This window comes from Mizuhopecten yessoensis, unplaced genomic scaffold (genome assembly GCF_002113885.1).
Source record: "Mizuhopecten yessoensis strain PY_sf001 unplaced genomic scaffold, ASM211388v2 scaffold3949, whole genome shotgun sequence".
Taxonomy (NCBI): Eukaryota; Metazoa; Mollusca; class Bivalvia; order Pectinida; family Pectinidae; genus Mizuhopecten; species Mizuhopecten yessoensis.
The window spans coordinates 228,682-243,897 of NW_018405300.1; the positions used below are offsets into that span (position 1 = coordinate 228,682).

A 15,216-nucleotide genomic window follows, 5' to 3' on the forward strand; every position below is an offset into this window, starting at 1 on the left:
ATGCGTGTAATGTAATTGTGATTATGTCAGTATGTGTTGCCTTCTTCAAGTGTATTGTATAGCTATCATGCGTGTAATGTAATTGTGATTATGTCAGTATGTGTTGCCTTCTTCAAGTGTATTGTATAGCTATCATGCGTGTAATGTAATTGTGATTATGTCAGTATGTGTTGCCTTCTTCAAGTGTATTGTATAGCTATCATGCGTGTAATGTAATTGTGATTATGTCAGTATGTGTTGCCTTCTTCAAGTGTATTGTATAGCTATCATGCGTGTAATGTAATTGTGATTATGTCAGTATGTGTTGCCTTCTTCAAGTGTATTGTATAGCTATCATGCGTGTAATGTAATTGTGATTATGTCAGTATGTGTTGCCTTCTTCAAGTGTATTGTATAGCTATCATGCGTGTAATGGAGTTATGTGCTGTAACCGAGAGATTATAATCCAGCGGTATGGACTATGTAGAAACACTGAGGATCACATCGCTTTCTGTAAGGGTATAGGCCACAGGGACAAGATGATTAGTTACAGCTATATTTGGACCTACACGTTTTGGGGATTTTGATCAATTTTCTTGCATCAAAAACCACATTTCCAATTGATTTACGAAAAAATGCTTCATACCGTTGAAAAGATGGATATTTTTTCTGTTAATAACCTCTAACATGCACGTAAAATGTATTCTCATTCCGCGAATATGATCTCCATTTCCTCTATTTTATGCAAGAAATGTAGGTGGGGTCGATTTTTCGACATCGAGAAAATTCCTCTAAACACCTAAGTTTAGGTTTAAGTATAGCTGTAACGAATTATCAGGTCCCTGCGGTATAGGACTATTCTGAGTGAGTTCTCCAAATATTGTTTTTAAACATCCAACAATTTTGTTTAATGATAGCTAAAATTCATATATTTTTACTTTTTCTTTCACGAAAGTTTTTATTTAATCAAGTGATTGTCTTAGAGAATTGCGAAGGTGTTATTTCAAGTTGCTGTACGCCGTCATTCAGTGCCGCTACATTGCAGTACTGTTGCCTATTTCACGTAGATTGACACTCCCGTGGGGGGTCCCGTCTACATGTTCTCATGTAATATAGGGCTGCGTTCATTAAGTTCAGTAAAAAGACATTTCAAACGCCTGTAAACGGTACGTAAGGTAACAATATAAAACTTAATGTCTATTTGAAGTGAGAAAAGATTGCGTTTGTGGAAAAATAATCACACTTTGCAATGTTACATTAATAGCACTAAAACGATATTGTACGGGATTATTAAATATCTGATATGCGGGTTTGCAAGAATGAAAAAAAATCAAATTTGAGGAAAATATTTTCGATACATATGCTTTTTCGACAGGAAAGATCCCCTATAAACAAAAAGCCTCAGGAAATGTCATACATTGACGGAGTTTTAGGTTAACAAAAAGCCCCAGAAAATGTCATACATGTGACGGAGTTTTAGTTTAACAAAAAGCCCCAGGAAATGTCATACATGTGACGAAGCTTTAGGTTAACAAAAAGCCCCAGAAAATGTCATACATGTGAAGGAGTTTTAGGTTATCAAAAAGCCCCAGGAAATGTCATACATGTAACGGAGTTTTAGGTTAATAAAAAGCCCCAGGAAATGTCATACATGTGACAGAGTTTTAAGTTAACAAAAAGCCCTAGGAAATGTCATACATGTGACGGAGTTTTAGGTAAACAAAAAGCCCCAGGAAATGTCATACATGTGACGGAGTTTTAGGTTAACAAAAAGCCCCAGGAAATGTCATACATGTGACGGAGTTTTAGGTTAACAAAAAGCCCCAGGAAATGTCATACATGTGACGAAGCTTTAGGTTAACAAAAAGCCCCAGGAAATGTCATACATGTGAAGGAGTTTTAGGTTAACAAAAAGCCCCAGGAAATGTCATACATGTGACGGAGCTTTAGGTTAACAAAAAGCCCAAGGAAATGTCATACATGTGACGGAGTTTTAGGTTAACAAAAAGCCCAAGGAAATGTCATAAATGTAACGGAGTTTAAGGTTAACAAAAAGCCCCAGGAAATATGCATGTCAATACTTGAAAAGTATCGGACGTTATAGCCATGTTTTCCCAAACATTGATTATCGTAAAAATAATGTTATTGTCATGTTAAACTGTTAACGTCAACATCACATAAAGCGAGCAGTAACGTGCATATAACGTTAAATATTATTAAAGATTGAACTATTTTGTATGGCATTTATGATCTATTTGAATGACACAGCTTTACAAGCAAACACCATAATGCGCGATAGCAGCGCTTTATGATTTGTTCGTATCATAAATGCTATACAAAAACAGTTCAATGCTTATTTTTACGTTTTATCTGCCTTTTATGGTTTTTTTAACTTACAAAATATATTTAAAATTTAAAAATTCCCGCCTTATCAACGGTCTGCACAAAACTGGAACAGCGTATGGTCGCGTGCTGATTGGCTTAGCATTGCGTCTCGTTGTGCATGTCATGTAAAGTCCCACCAACGACACAGCTTGTAAGTACGTTATCTAGTGACAATGGTATGCACATGTAAATATTGTTATTTTAACGTTAATTCAACGTTATGGAAAGTTGGCTGTGTAGCAGACGACATTACTCGAGGTGAGGAGGCGACTATACTTGGGAGGTTGCAGACGACATATTTTTGGGGAGAGTGAATATCATATTCATGGTAACATACATATGTACACACATAACTCTGGGATCAGCAGACACTATAACTCAGAGCACATAACGGCCGAATCGGTCGGACCGCAATTGTTCGTTTATCAAATAAGGTACTACCTAGTAATATGATGCTGCTTTCAGGCGAGCCTTGACAAGGCCTGCATAAACATAAACCCGAAATTGTTACATAAAGGAACAGGCCCCAGCTCTGTCACCGTAACTCGGAGTTACTGTATCCGGGTTATAGCCATCTTCGATTTCGCAGACTCCATACCTCATAAGTCAGCAGACAACAGACCTCAGATATCTCGAATGTAACAAACAATGACTCGGATAGCTGATGACATAAACGTCTTGTTTTTAACATGTATTTGAATCACCGTGCATTGCTCAAATCGAGAAACTTCTTTCATCCCCGAAGACTTTTTAAGAAATGTACGCAACAAGCCTAGTTTGTATATGTAGCTTGCCTCGTGGGCTTGCTGCAGGTTATTTGTGATATTTAATTCTCAGATTTTCTTACAATTACTCCATTTCATATTAGCTGTTCATATTCTCTGTGCCATGCTGAGGTTATAATCTGCTTTGCGTTGTACACAAGTATTTCAGTGTTAAGTCTATGGCGTAGGCTACTCAAACAAACGATGACATAATGAGCATGCAGACATGTCGTAAACACTGGCCTGATTACGAATTGAGGAATTTTAGCCCAACGATCATTCTTCCAAACAACTTTAGGCTAACGTATTGTAGACTGATAAGCTAGAGTTACATACAGTAATATACCAGAGTGTATATTGCTGAACTGTGCCATCGAGTCACTTGCATGAGTTCCTTTGCTGGGGCGTTTAAGACATGTGCAAGAATATATACATTCCTGTACAATCACTAAAACGAAAGCTCCTGCAGTCAAATTATCTGCAGACTAATACGACTGTCCGAATAAACATGTGAATAATATCTAAACGATATGATAGTACGTAACACATAAATTGGTTAAAAGCAAACATCTTCATATCTAGAACATATTAAGAAAATAAATAAGAAACGTTCAAAGTAGTCGGTCTGAACCTGGGTGTAACTGATATTTAAAACCGTATCATTTTTCCGACTTGGTGACTTTATAATTTCCTTTCTTGATACATAAAACATGAAAGTGCTTGTCTAACGACTTGCACTGTAGATGTCAGATAGCAAATCGTGCATCCCAATTCCTCTCTAAGATGTTGTGGGGGGATACATCAACAGTGAATATAAAATATAACGGAAACAACTTAACCACAGCGTCGCCACACTGTGACACAATCTGAATCCAAATTTCAGAAGAGACTGAAAAGATCACAAAACTAAAAGGAAGACAACATTGATTCATCCAACAAATATATGGTTAACATCCCTGCACCGCATAGACACCCGTCATTATGTCTCCCGTCACCACCTGTGGCACCCATCATCATGTCTCCGTCACCACCTGTGGCACCCATCATCATGCCTCCCGTCACCACCTGTGGCACCCATCATCATGTCTCCCGTCCCCACCTGTGGCACCCCTCATCATGTCTCCCGTCCCCCCCTGTAGCACCCATCATCAAGTCTCCCGTCACCGCCTGTGGCACCCATCATCATGTCTCCGTCACCACCTGTGGCACCCATCATCATGCCTCCCGTCACCACCTGTGGCACCCATCATCATGTCTCCAGTCACCACCTGTGGCACCCCTCATCATGTCTCCCGTCCCCCCCTGTAGCACCCATCATCAAGTCTCCCGTCACCGCCTGTGGCACCCATCATCATGTCTCCGTCACCACCTGTGGCACCCCTCATCATGTCTCCCGTCCCCCCCTGTAGCACCCATCATCAAGTCTCCCGTCACCACCTGTGGCACCCATCATCATGTATCCCGTCACCACCAGGTGGCACCCATCATCATGTCTCCCGTCACCACCTGTGGCACCCATCATCAAGTCTCCCGTCACCACCTGTGGCACCCATCATCAAGTCTCCCGTCACCACCTGTGGCACCCATCATCATGTCTCCCGTCACCACCAGGTGGCACCCACCATCATGTCTCCCGTCACCACCAGGTGGCACCCATCATCATGTCTTTCGTCAAAACAAGAAAGTTTGTAGGTTTCCAATAGAGACAAGGAACAAGTCTATAAGCAAGGTCCTCATAACTGGATATTTCGTTATAATGTCGACTGCGAAAACTTCTTCAGCAGATGAGGGTGGATATTACCGGTGAAGGATAGTATACTATCAAGAAGTTAAAGTCGTCACTTATCTTTCCATGCACTGCAGAGCGTACTGACCTGAATCAGTAATTATCTAATGTCAAAACATACTAAAATTACTGATATTTGGATTCTGTCTGGAAATGTACCACAAGAAATTCAAAGGTGTCCAAGAACGACGACTTACTTTTGTTGCACATACTTACGGTATTCTTTAGAGCGGATTAACGTACGTGGTTTCGTTCTCACTTCTCTTATTCTATCTTTGAGAAAGTATCATTACTTTGAATTGATATAAAGTGCATGATATGTGTCTACAGCGAAGCAAAACGCGCTTACCCTTCCGGAGTACATGATCGCATTATTCTTGTCCTGTTATAATCGCCTCCGTGTTATTCACTCTTTTTCATAGTTTCTCTTTTTCTTTGTAATACTTTTATATAGATATTGATATTAGATACAAGGTATTATATTTTCATTAGATGTGGAATGAAATTCGTCGATATTATCAATACAAAAGGGGCATCATATGGAAATATACAAATTTCGTACATTAACAGGCCAAAACGAGGCTGCTGCATATCTACCTCAAATATATCCATTTTCCTTGTTGTCAATGTTCTCTACACCTGATCACCACACGTCTGTAATGTATACGTTTTATACATTTGACAAATACACACTTGAATAGTTGTTTTCTACTCATTACACCATGCATTACCGTGACATTACCTGTATTTTGTTTATGTTTCTCTGTTGTAGATATATGGCTATCATACATCCCCTCCGGCCACGCATGACTGGTCGGGTCGTACTGGCTATCTGTGTCATCTGGGGCGTGTCTACATTCCTCTCCATACCAAACCTCATTTACGGAAGAACCAAAGTAGAAAAATATGGCAATATATCAATCACCATTTGCTATATACAGTGGTCAGACGGAAATGCCGCTACGGGAAGTGAGACCGATTTTGCGTAAGTATTTCCGGTTTTCAAAATATTTTGGCATATCCTTTTCTTTTTATATTTTTCTGACTCGTACGCCAAGTAGTCTGTTACGACCGTATTACATGTTGACAAGGCCATGTTATGTACAACTTGACAAGGTCATATCAAAACCCGGCGAGGTCATGTCATGTGCATATATTTACATTTGCATGGCATTGTCACTATAAAGCCTCTTTGAAAGCTGTGTCGTTGATGGGACTTTAATTACCATGCAGCACGAGACATACTTCTTAGCGTATTAATACAACTCTGACCGGAACTACAATATCCAATGTAAATAAACATGACGGCTGCTGAAATATCGCTGGGCATTGTGAGATTTGACAATGTCATTGTAAATTAATGTGCAAAATAAAAATAAAATAAAAAAAAAACACTTTTATTCAAACGAAAACAAGACCAAGGTCTGCAATATCGTACAAAATGACAAAATGACAATGTCATTGTTAATTTATATGCAAAATAAAAAAATACTTTTATTACAACAAAAACAAGACCAAGCCTCCAAGGTCTGCAATATCGTACAAAATGCACATCGGTTGAAATCACCAATGCCGGCAATGGAAACAATTTTAACGCTCATGCAATTTATCAAAAATATCGTCTGTTACACTGCACTGACCAACAGGGGTTCGTTACAAATGTCTGAAATACACATATTGTATAGACCTACTGAAACATATGTTACAGACCTACTGATATGAGTCACAGCAAACATAAACATTTCAGACATTTGTAATGAACCCATGTGCTCCGTCGCAAGATCACTCACTTCAAACGCTATCAGTTTCACGCGTCTCGCAGCCACTGTTTCTGACGACATGTCAAATAACGAGGCTGTTATAGAATCTACAGACTGTAGTCAGATTCCCATACAATCAACAAATAAATTCACGTCTGGATTCTTCACATTAACTTCCAAAAATAACTCTCTCGTGGAGGGCAAGGTCGGATTTACGGTGTTCACTGTATTTATCCATGCGCTAAATTTGTTCCGGAGAAAAATCGAAACAATTTCAAATCTAAGTTTCAGCTCAGAGTTCTATTGATAAACTTAAATCACCCTATAGACGTATCATACGCAATTGTATTGATACTGAATTGTGGGATACCATTGAAGTGTTTGTTAACATTTCAAAGAACTACTTTGTTTGCCAATCAGCACGCGACAAACACGCTGTTCAAACTATTGAACGAAATTTTGTGGACTGTCGATAAGGAGGGCAGTTCAAATTTTAAATATAAATTACAAGTAAAAAAAGAACATAAGAGGCAGAGAAAATGTAAATATAAGTATTGAACTGTTTTTGTATGGTATTTATGATTTATTTGAATGACACAGCTTTGCATGCAAACAACATAATGCGCGCTATCGAATAGATCATAAATACCATACAAAAACAGTTCAATGCTTAAGTACAATTTGAAAAGGTCATGTTACAAATGTTGTATTTAGGCATAGATATATGTAGATGTATGTTGAAACCTGACAAATAACCACTATGAACACGAACCGTGAAATTTGCAAGGTCATTGTCGACTTGGTGAGGTCCTATAACTTGGCATTGATGGTGAGATATTTAGGAATCTTTTAACAGCTTCCATTGGTTATTTTAACATGTTTTGATTGGGCATGTCTGTTTTTAATAGCAATTTGGATTTCGCCTTGAAGGTTAACTATGACGTTAAAATTCGCCATGCCGTCTTTCCAGATGGTTAAAGCGGGTATATTTCGTTTAAAAAATTACCGAAGGCATATACCAAGGACAAAAAAAGTGCATAAATGGACTCGATAATTTGTTTAATGTAATGTTACTTGAATGGCATCAGTATCTATAGCTTTACCGACTGTCTTAACGAAATCATGCTTCAGTGATCATCATGTCGGCTCATTCTCCATTCCATTTTAACGCCGTCTTTTTATTCTAGGCTTTCTCAAATCATTCTTTAATCTATTCTTTATAACACCAGACATATTTCCTTCTGTGATTAATGGATATTACTTTGAAAAATTCCAAAAGATGTATCCATTTAATGCAACGAATGCGATAAAGGTGGTTCACTAATTGCTAATACGCCTAGTGTAACTTTAACCTTCCGCCATGGCACTGCATCCGACAGCTTGTTGTGTTTCTCCCGGAATATTGTCTACCAGAGCAACAAAACCATCGTCAGTGCTGTGATTGCACTCATAAATGCAGTTGATGATACCTGATGACTTGCACACGCTAAACGCACTAATCGACCAGCTTCAATCTATATTCAAAAGGGGTTAAACTTCCGTCTTCCAGGTGTCTGTCAGAACTGCTTATATTGGCCGGTGTTGGTAGTACAACAAGTATAAGACTGACTACCCGTCAATGTGGTTAGCGCGTAGGGTCAGCGGTCTGTTAACATCATATAGTATAGGGAAGTATAGTTTCAGAATTAAAAAAAAAAAGAAAAAAAAGTAATATATATGAGTATTTATATTATTTGTCGTACCGGAAAATGTTTTACGTCGGTTTTAACAATAGATTTGTACAGTTTGAAGCAGAAAACAAAAAGATAACTTATACTTAATTTCGTTTTAATCAAAAGTTAGTTATTTTACGTTGCTTGCTCCTATAAATCACACACTTAACGGTTGAAAACATATACACTGCGAACTCGTAGATAGCATTAAAATTTTTGAGTTTTTTAAATCGCTGTAAATACATTTTGTTTTATAAGTTGATCAAAGAGGGGCTCGAAGATAAAAAAAATAATATCATCGGATCACACTTTTAAAATGTTAGATGTCTGTATTTAACAAAAGTGCATGCGCTGATTTCTTTGAAAGATTCGAATTGTTCAATGACTATTTCTCGAGAACCTCGTTGTTTAGACTCTTAGTAGTATCTTCAAATATACTAAATTTGGTCTTAAACTACGGCTGGTGTACCTAGTAATGTATGTTCTTGTAGATAAAAAGATAATAGACAATGGGAAGTGGTCAATAAGTAGTATTGTCAACCATGGATCCGAAACCGGGGAATTTCGTTTGGGCAATGGCTTTTAAAATCTTCATCTTATTTTTTTTTAACGTATGTGTATATCCGCGCCAGATATGTCGGTATATTAGGTTGTTGTTTTAAAATCAGTAGGATATCTACGTGACTGGTAAGATCAAGCTAACTGTAGGTTGCAGTCTAGAGTCAATGAAATATTCATATGAAAAGAGTGTCCAAAGATTAAAATAAGCGTTATCTGAAAGAGCTTTTGAGGCATTTTTTGTATCTTTTTTAAAACGGAAGTGATGTCTTGCGCAATGACGAAAATGAATGCGTTTTTAGTCAAATCTTTAATGATGCCCTCTAGCAAAATATTCCTAATGAAACAAAAATGTTTTGGGTTGCTTTGATAAATGATATTCAGTTAGTGTTGCTTTCCCGAAGGCATTGCGTGTTAGAAGACCTACAAAACGTTTCCAATAGTTTGGAGTTTTGACATAAGCTTGCTACATGTATATGTTTTCACTGAAATAGAAATATTTTTTGCTCTACTAAGACACGATACGAGCACAGCTTAAATTTTCCGGTTTCGTTTTTGTCAAAGAATGTGACACTGGCGTAAATAAAAGCAAAAAATCATTTCCGAAAAGGTATAAATATGATCATTAAAAATACAACAGGGAGTTATAAAACTGTTATTTAGTCGGAACTGCAGGGGTAGTTTATTGTACAATTTTTACAATGTCTTATACTTGCATTCCTTTTCATTCCCTATGTGCGTATATAACTTGCTTTTAAGTAGGGGCCTGACATGTTTTTGGCAGCCGACTAAACATTGCCATATGGCCCGGTTATCGTAATCTATTTGCATGTAGTAAAGTCTGTTTATCAAAACATTGGGGTGGTAAATACGCAACCAAACACTTGCAAACAGACCCAAAACAAATATCGTCTGGTGTAGATACTATTTGGTTTGAGAACTCTAAGATTCTGACTGATGTTTGTATATTGGCTGTGTCTGTTCTATGGCGATCAGGCAATACGTGTTGGTTGGGCAATATCTTGCGGATCTTTTCCGTTTTATACAGAGTATCGTTGAAAACTGTTTGTTGGACGATGTAAACAAGTGTTACTGTCTAATACAGTGCATATCGCCTTTGTCGTACAGTATATGTCGCAAAGCATTTGTTGGAAAGAGAATTTTGAAGACGAGTATAATACCACCCTCGATATTCCAGACGTTACGCTAATGTAGGCTCTCTGCACCCCTGGAATATGATATAGCAACTTCTGCTTTTTGCCTTTTCGCTCTATCGCTATTTAATGGCGCTTTTCGTCGTGACAAAGCGAAAAGATGTATTTCAATTTGCTAGTCGTCACGTTGTCGATTTTCTTTTTTTGCATTTCGTAAAAAGTCGAAAAAGCTCCATTTGGGTGGTCAGCATAGTCTTGTTCTAAAATGCCACTTGTTTGCTCGTTCGTGGCGACAAAGCGCTGTTTAAGAAAAATGTTATGCTGTGAATTATATGGCGTTTTTTCGCTTTTCGCCATAAAAGCAACAAAGTGCCGTTTAGTGAAAACTTACAGCGGTGTTTTTTGCTTGCTGCAATTACAAATCGCCGTTCAGCAAAATCAAAACGTTTATGACGCGCGACCAAGTGCCGTCTAACAAGATAAAACAGTACTTTCGCTTCGTCGCTGCAACAGATTGAAAGAGCTTAAAGAGCGAAAACGCAAAAAATGACGCTAGTTAGCTGCTTCGTTATGAAGTACTAATGGTATAACTGTAGTGGCTATTGTCTAGTGGACATAATGGGGCCTCGAGCTGGACAGAAAGATGGATTAAAACGTACCCGAAAATAATGTTATTATATTATCTCTTTTAGTTACCCGAGATCTTTGGTTTAAAATGCAACCCCAATGATGATAATATACGAGAAGGCTGGATAGCTCTTGATGTCGAAAAGTCGACCCCACCTAACTTTTCTTGCATCAAAAAACACTAGTTTGATTTACGAACACATTATTAGTACCTTTGGAAAGATCGATACATTTTCTTTTAAAAGTGTTCATATGCACGTAAAATGTGATTCTCTTTCCGCGGACATGATATCCGTTTCCTATAAAAACACACGTCATTTCCGAGTTTCAAAGTGTTTCGCAGTCATAGAGCCACTTTGTGTATATTCCTGAGGTTGACGTCAGCTACGTGCCGATACATGCAGTATTGGCTGGCTGGTAATTTTAGCGAAAAATGGCTGAGCTTCTAGTCAATCACACCACAAGACTCGGCACGTGGCCGAATTTGCAAAACTAGCCGGCAATGGAACTGCCTAGTGGTTTGTATTATATGTCGATTTTTTTTTTTATAAAGCTCGTTAGTGTACAATTTATTATTGTTGTCACTACCCGTGCTCTCGATTTGAGGACGTGTCATAACTTGGATATGACCCTGAATACATGGAGGGTGTGGTCGATGAAACAGAAGACTCTTAGCTTCCGAAACACCTGGTCTTATTCTCCTTGTACTTGATCAATGGTCTTCATGTAAATCTGTCAATTGTTCATATGTTTCCCTTCTGTTATCGATTTTGAGTCCGAATTATGGTTTTGTTGACATTTCGGTATACTTTTGTTGTTTTTTTATAGAGGAGGTTAAGTTTAAGGGTTGCTAAATATTTCAAAGTTCATAGAGACGCCTACAACTGTGATAAAAGGTCTCTAAATAGGCACAAAGTTATAGCTGGTACAGTAAAGAAATTGTGTTCCTTAGTGATCTATCGGTACAAAAACCCTAATGAACAATCCGTTTTTGCTTTGTTATATTTTTTTAGCATTTTATAGTTCTATCAAATTGCTATAAAATTGTCTTGGGAGCCCGGGAAAAAAATACGACAAACTCCTTATTGTCCAGAGGAAAAAAACGAAAGTGAACAAGCGGTATCATATCGGAAGTCATTTGTTTAGCTTATAGAATAATAATTATAATTATAATAACTCGGGGTTCTTATATACCGCTTTATCACAACCTAGTCGTCTCAAAGCGGTTCACAAATTACTATCCGTGGTTATAGGACCTTTGCAACCAGCCAATATCTTTCTCAACTCCATAGGGAGCATACAGCCAGTGCTGCCATTTCTGCGCTCACAGCTAGCATTCCATTGAACAAATCTAGCACTGCCCAGCCACGACCTCATTTACAGCTGAGTAGACTGGAACAAGCAGAGTACAGTATTTTGCTCAAGGATACAACACAAGGCCGTGACGTGACTCGAAACCGCAACCCTTCGGTCACGAGCCCCCCGGCGTCCTACCACTAGGCTACCGTGTCATAGAGAGTGAATCGTGAAGATTTGTTTAAGACAAATTACAGCATACAGGTTGTAATTACCTCGTTATATGTATCGGTACAGTCGCCCTTACAAGTTGTCTGATTTTGTCGGGAAGCATATAAATACCAGCTTAATGGCGGTAACGACTGCGCACTGTCTATAATGCAAGGATAGAACGGTAACGATGACAACTACAGGTCTGATTGCTTGCTCTGTAGACGTACTTTTACAGGAGCGACGGAATAGAGAACTAAACTACTGGTTTTAACTACTTCTACGTGTTTATTCGTCTAAATAAAGCAACGCTTTTTGTTTTATTTTTACATTTATGCTCTATCACACTGCAATTAGACTCTAATGAGAGGACGGAAATAAAGTTTGATTACAAAATCCTAATCGTCAAGGGGATTGTCAGAATTTGTTTGTGAGACACGTCAGTGATCAAACGGTACTGTATGGAGGCACCATCAACCTTAGACACACACGGAGGAAACACGTGACGGGTGTTTTGTTGTTGGTTCCGGTTACAAATGTGGCTGATGAGAGGTCCATCTAAACTCATTATCACTGCCTATCAGCGCGTGATTTACTTGTCTCGTGCCAGAGAAAATGGCCGATGCTAACAGGAAGTCCTACATCTCATTACAGTTGGCTCCAGCATGTACATATAACTCTGATAGGCAACACTCGGCATCAACTGTTATTAAATCATCATCGACGTCAACTTCCTAAAAGGGTGTTGTCGACTGCCCTCCTATAGTCCGAGGTGTGGTCAGTTTAATCATGTCGGTAAACTGCCGAACCCGGCCAACTAATTGGCTTTCTTAGAATCAAAATTGACAAACACGCCTTGATTGTGAACAAATTGGGGAAGCAATTCCGCGGAGAATATGTGATATTATTGGGATATACAAGTTATCTATGGTGTTATCAATCCATCAGCGCTCGGAAAGCTGTCGGCTTTTCCTATCGTTTTGGTGATTTTGCGGCTTATATTGGTAAAGCTTGTGTTTATGTTACGTCTGTGTACACAATTAGAGGGTATCATCGGCAAACAAATGGACACCACAATTTGATAGAGCGCATGGACTGCTTAACTGTGTAGATGCTCGTATTGGTTAAGGCTAGACACTCGTAACAAGTAATAATGGTGAACATGAACGGCCGGTACGTAATCTTTTATAGGTAAATACCCCTGATATCTCGAGGTGCTGATCACTAATGATACAGCATTCTATCAGACACGGAGCCTCTGCCTCAGTAGAAGTTAGGCCATGTTGTAACAAAAGTGTACTCTACGAAGCTTCTTCTCTTTCCAATATCTCTACCGATTGTTCTTAGGAACATCTTTTTCTCCCAATAACGTATCAGTGGTTATTACTGGGTATCTGTATTTACTTTCGAGTTTGAGATCTGAAATACATCTGTATATGTGAATAAACGCTTTTAGGTTTAGGGTTATCCCGTCACTAGTTATGATTGTGTATACGATTTCCAATTGGAAGCTGTCTAACAAACAGAAAAAGATATAAAAGGTTTCTATCTGGCATAGTGTTACTTCTCTTAACGATGTATATTACATGAACACCTTGAAAAGGGAAGTAACTCCTAGCCAGAATTGTTTTTGTTTCTCCATCGCCTGAGTAAAAGGGAGATTACTCAAACTCGGAAAAAACACAGCTCTAGACAGAACTCTTCTCTGTAATCATAACTGATGCAATGGTACAATTTACCTTAAATTATATCGGTTACTATTACGCAGGCTTGGTCCTGGTGAATTATGAGTTCTCCGACAAGATTCTGATTGCAACACATGTCTTGAATACTTAAATTGTTAATTCGAAACTCTAGCAACTGGATATCTCTTACTCCGCGTAATTCATCTATGGGTATGAAGCACGATTGAGTACTGTCCACCTGACAGAGCGTGCCCAGTTCCACATAACGTGTTGGACTGATACATCATGATGATAATAAGCACGTCAAACTACTTCCATTAAAATACTATTAATTTTGAAAGTGTGAAACGTGAGAATGATGAGCTCGCCAAACTACTCCCATTAACTTACAAAACGTATAATAAAATGATATTTCATATGATTGATGAATGGATGGCCCGTTTTGATTGAAGGCTCTGTTTTTAATGTTTTACCAACGCAACGTCACCATTAGGCATCACTGTTAATCGCATTGGCTAATTAAAAAGTTTAATAGCTAAAGATTGAACGAAATGGGAATCATTAATGTCTGTTTTATGAGTGTGAAATAACCTTTTTATTATACAGAAGTACAACCATAACGGGTTCGCCAATAACGCTGCACATCCACAAAATGAACAATCATGGGGTTTTTTGGGTGTTTTTTTAATAATTATTTTGCTTTTTATTAAAATACATCTTGTTGAGAGTTTTATGCATCGGTTAAACAACTGTGCACATTGTAATTAACAAATAAATTGAATTGAAAAGTTGCTTTGAATTTGAATGTTTTCATACTTAACATTTTAATAAACAGAAATGAATGGTTAAGTTCCTGAAGTTGTCGCAATTTTTTCATATAATGGAAAATATAATTACCATGTCTATTATTGGATTTAGTCGGAAAACATAACACAGCAGTCTTTGAACGATAGTAAGTGGAAATTGTATTTTTGAATCAGTATTCATTCCCTAACAGGTCTGATGCAAGCTCCCTCTGAAACGACTGTAGTTAAATCGTACTTCTGATACAAGCGTCCTCTGTAGAGACTGTACTTTAATCGTACTTCTGATGCAAGCGTCCTCTGTGGCGAATGTACTCGGGCTTGTGAAGTAGCGCCCTCTGTAACAACTGTACACTCGTGCTTGTGAAATAAAAGTTCCGCGGCTATAATTATGTAGCCTTTTTTAGTTAAATAGCATCCTTGAAGAGACTGAGATATCTTCTTCAACTATATATCAGAGAGAATATTCTGGTTCAGTATAAGAACGAAGCTTCATC

The 15,216-nt window shown here is 38.1% G+C and overlaps 1 protein-coding gene across 1 annotated transcript in view; it reads left to right on the forward strand.

The window, feature by feature from the left end:
• The window catches only part of LOC110448213 (tachykinin-like peptides receptor 99D), a 127,666-nt gene that overhangs the window by 79,033 nt on the left and 33,417 nt on the right, over positions 1-15,216 (forward strand). The window contains exon 2 of the mRNA XM_021494342.1: positions 5,687-5,899. Within this exon, the coding sequence (XP_021350017.1) occupies positions 5,687-5,899 (213 nt within the window). The remainder of the gene's footprint in view (positions 1-5,686; positions 5,900-15,216) is intronic.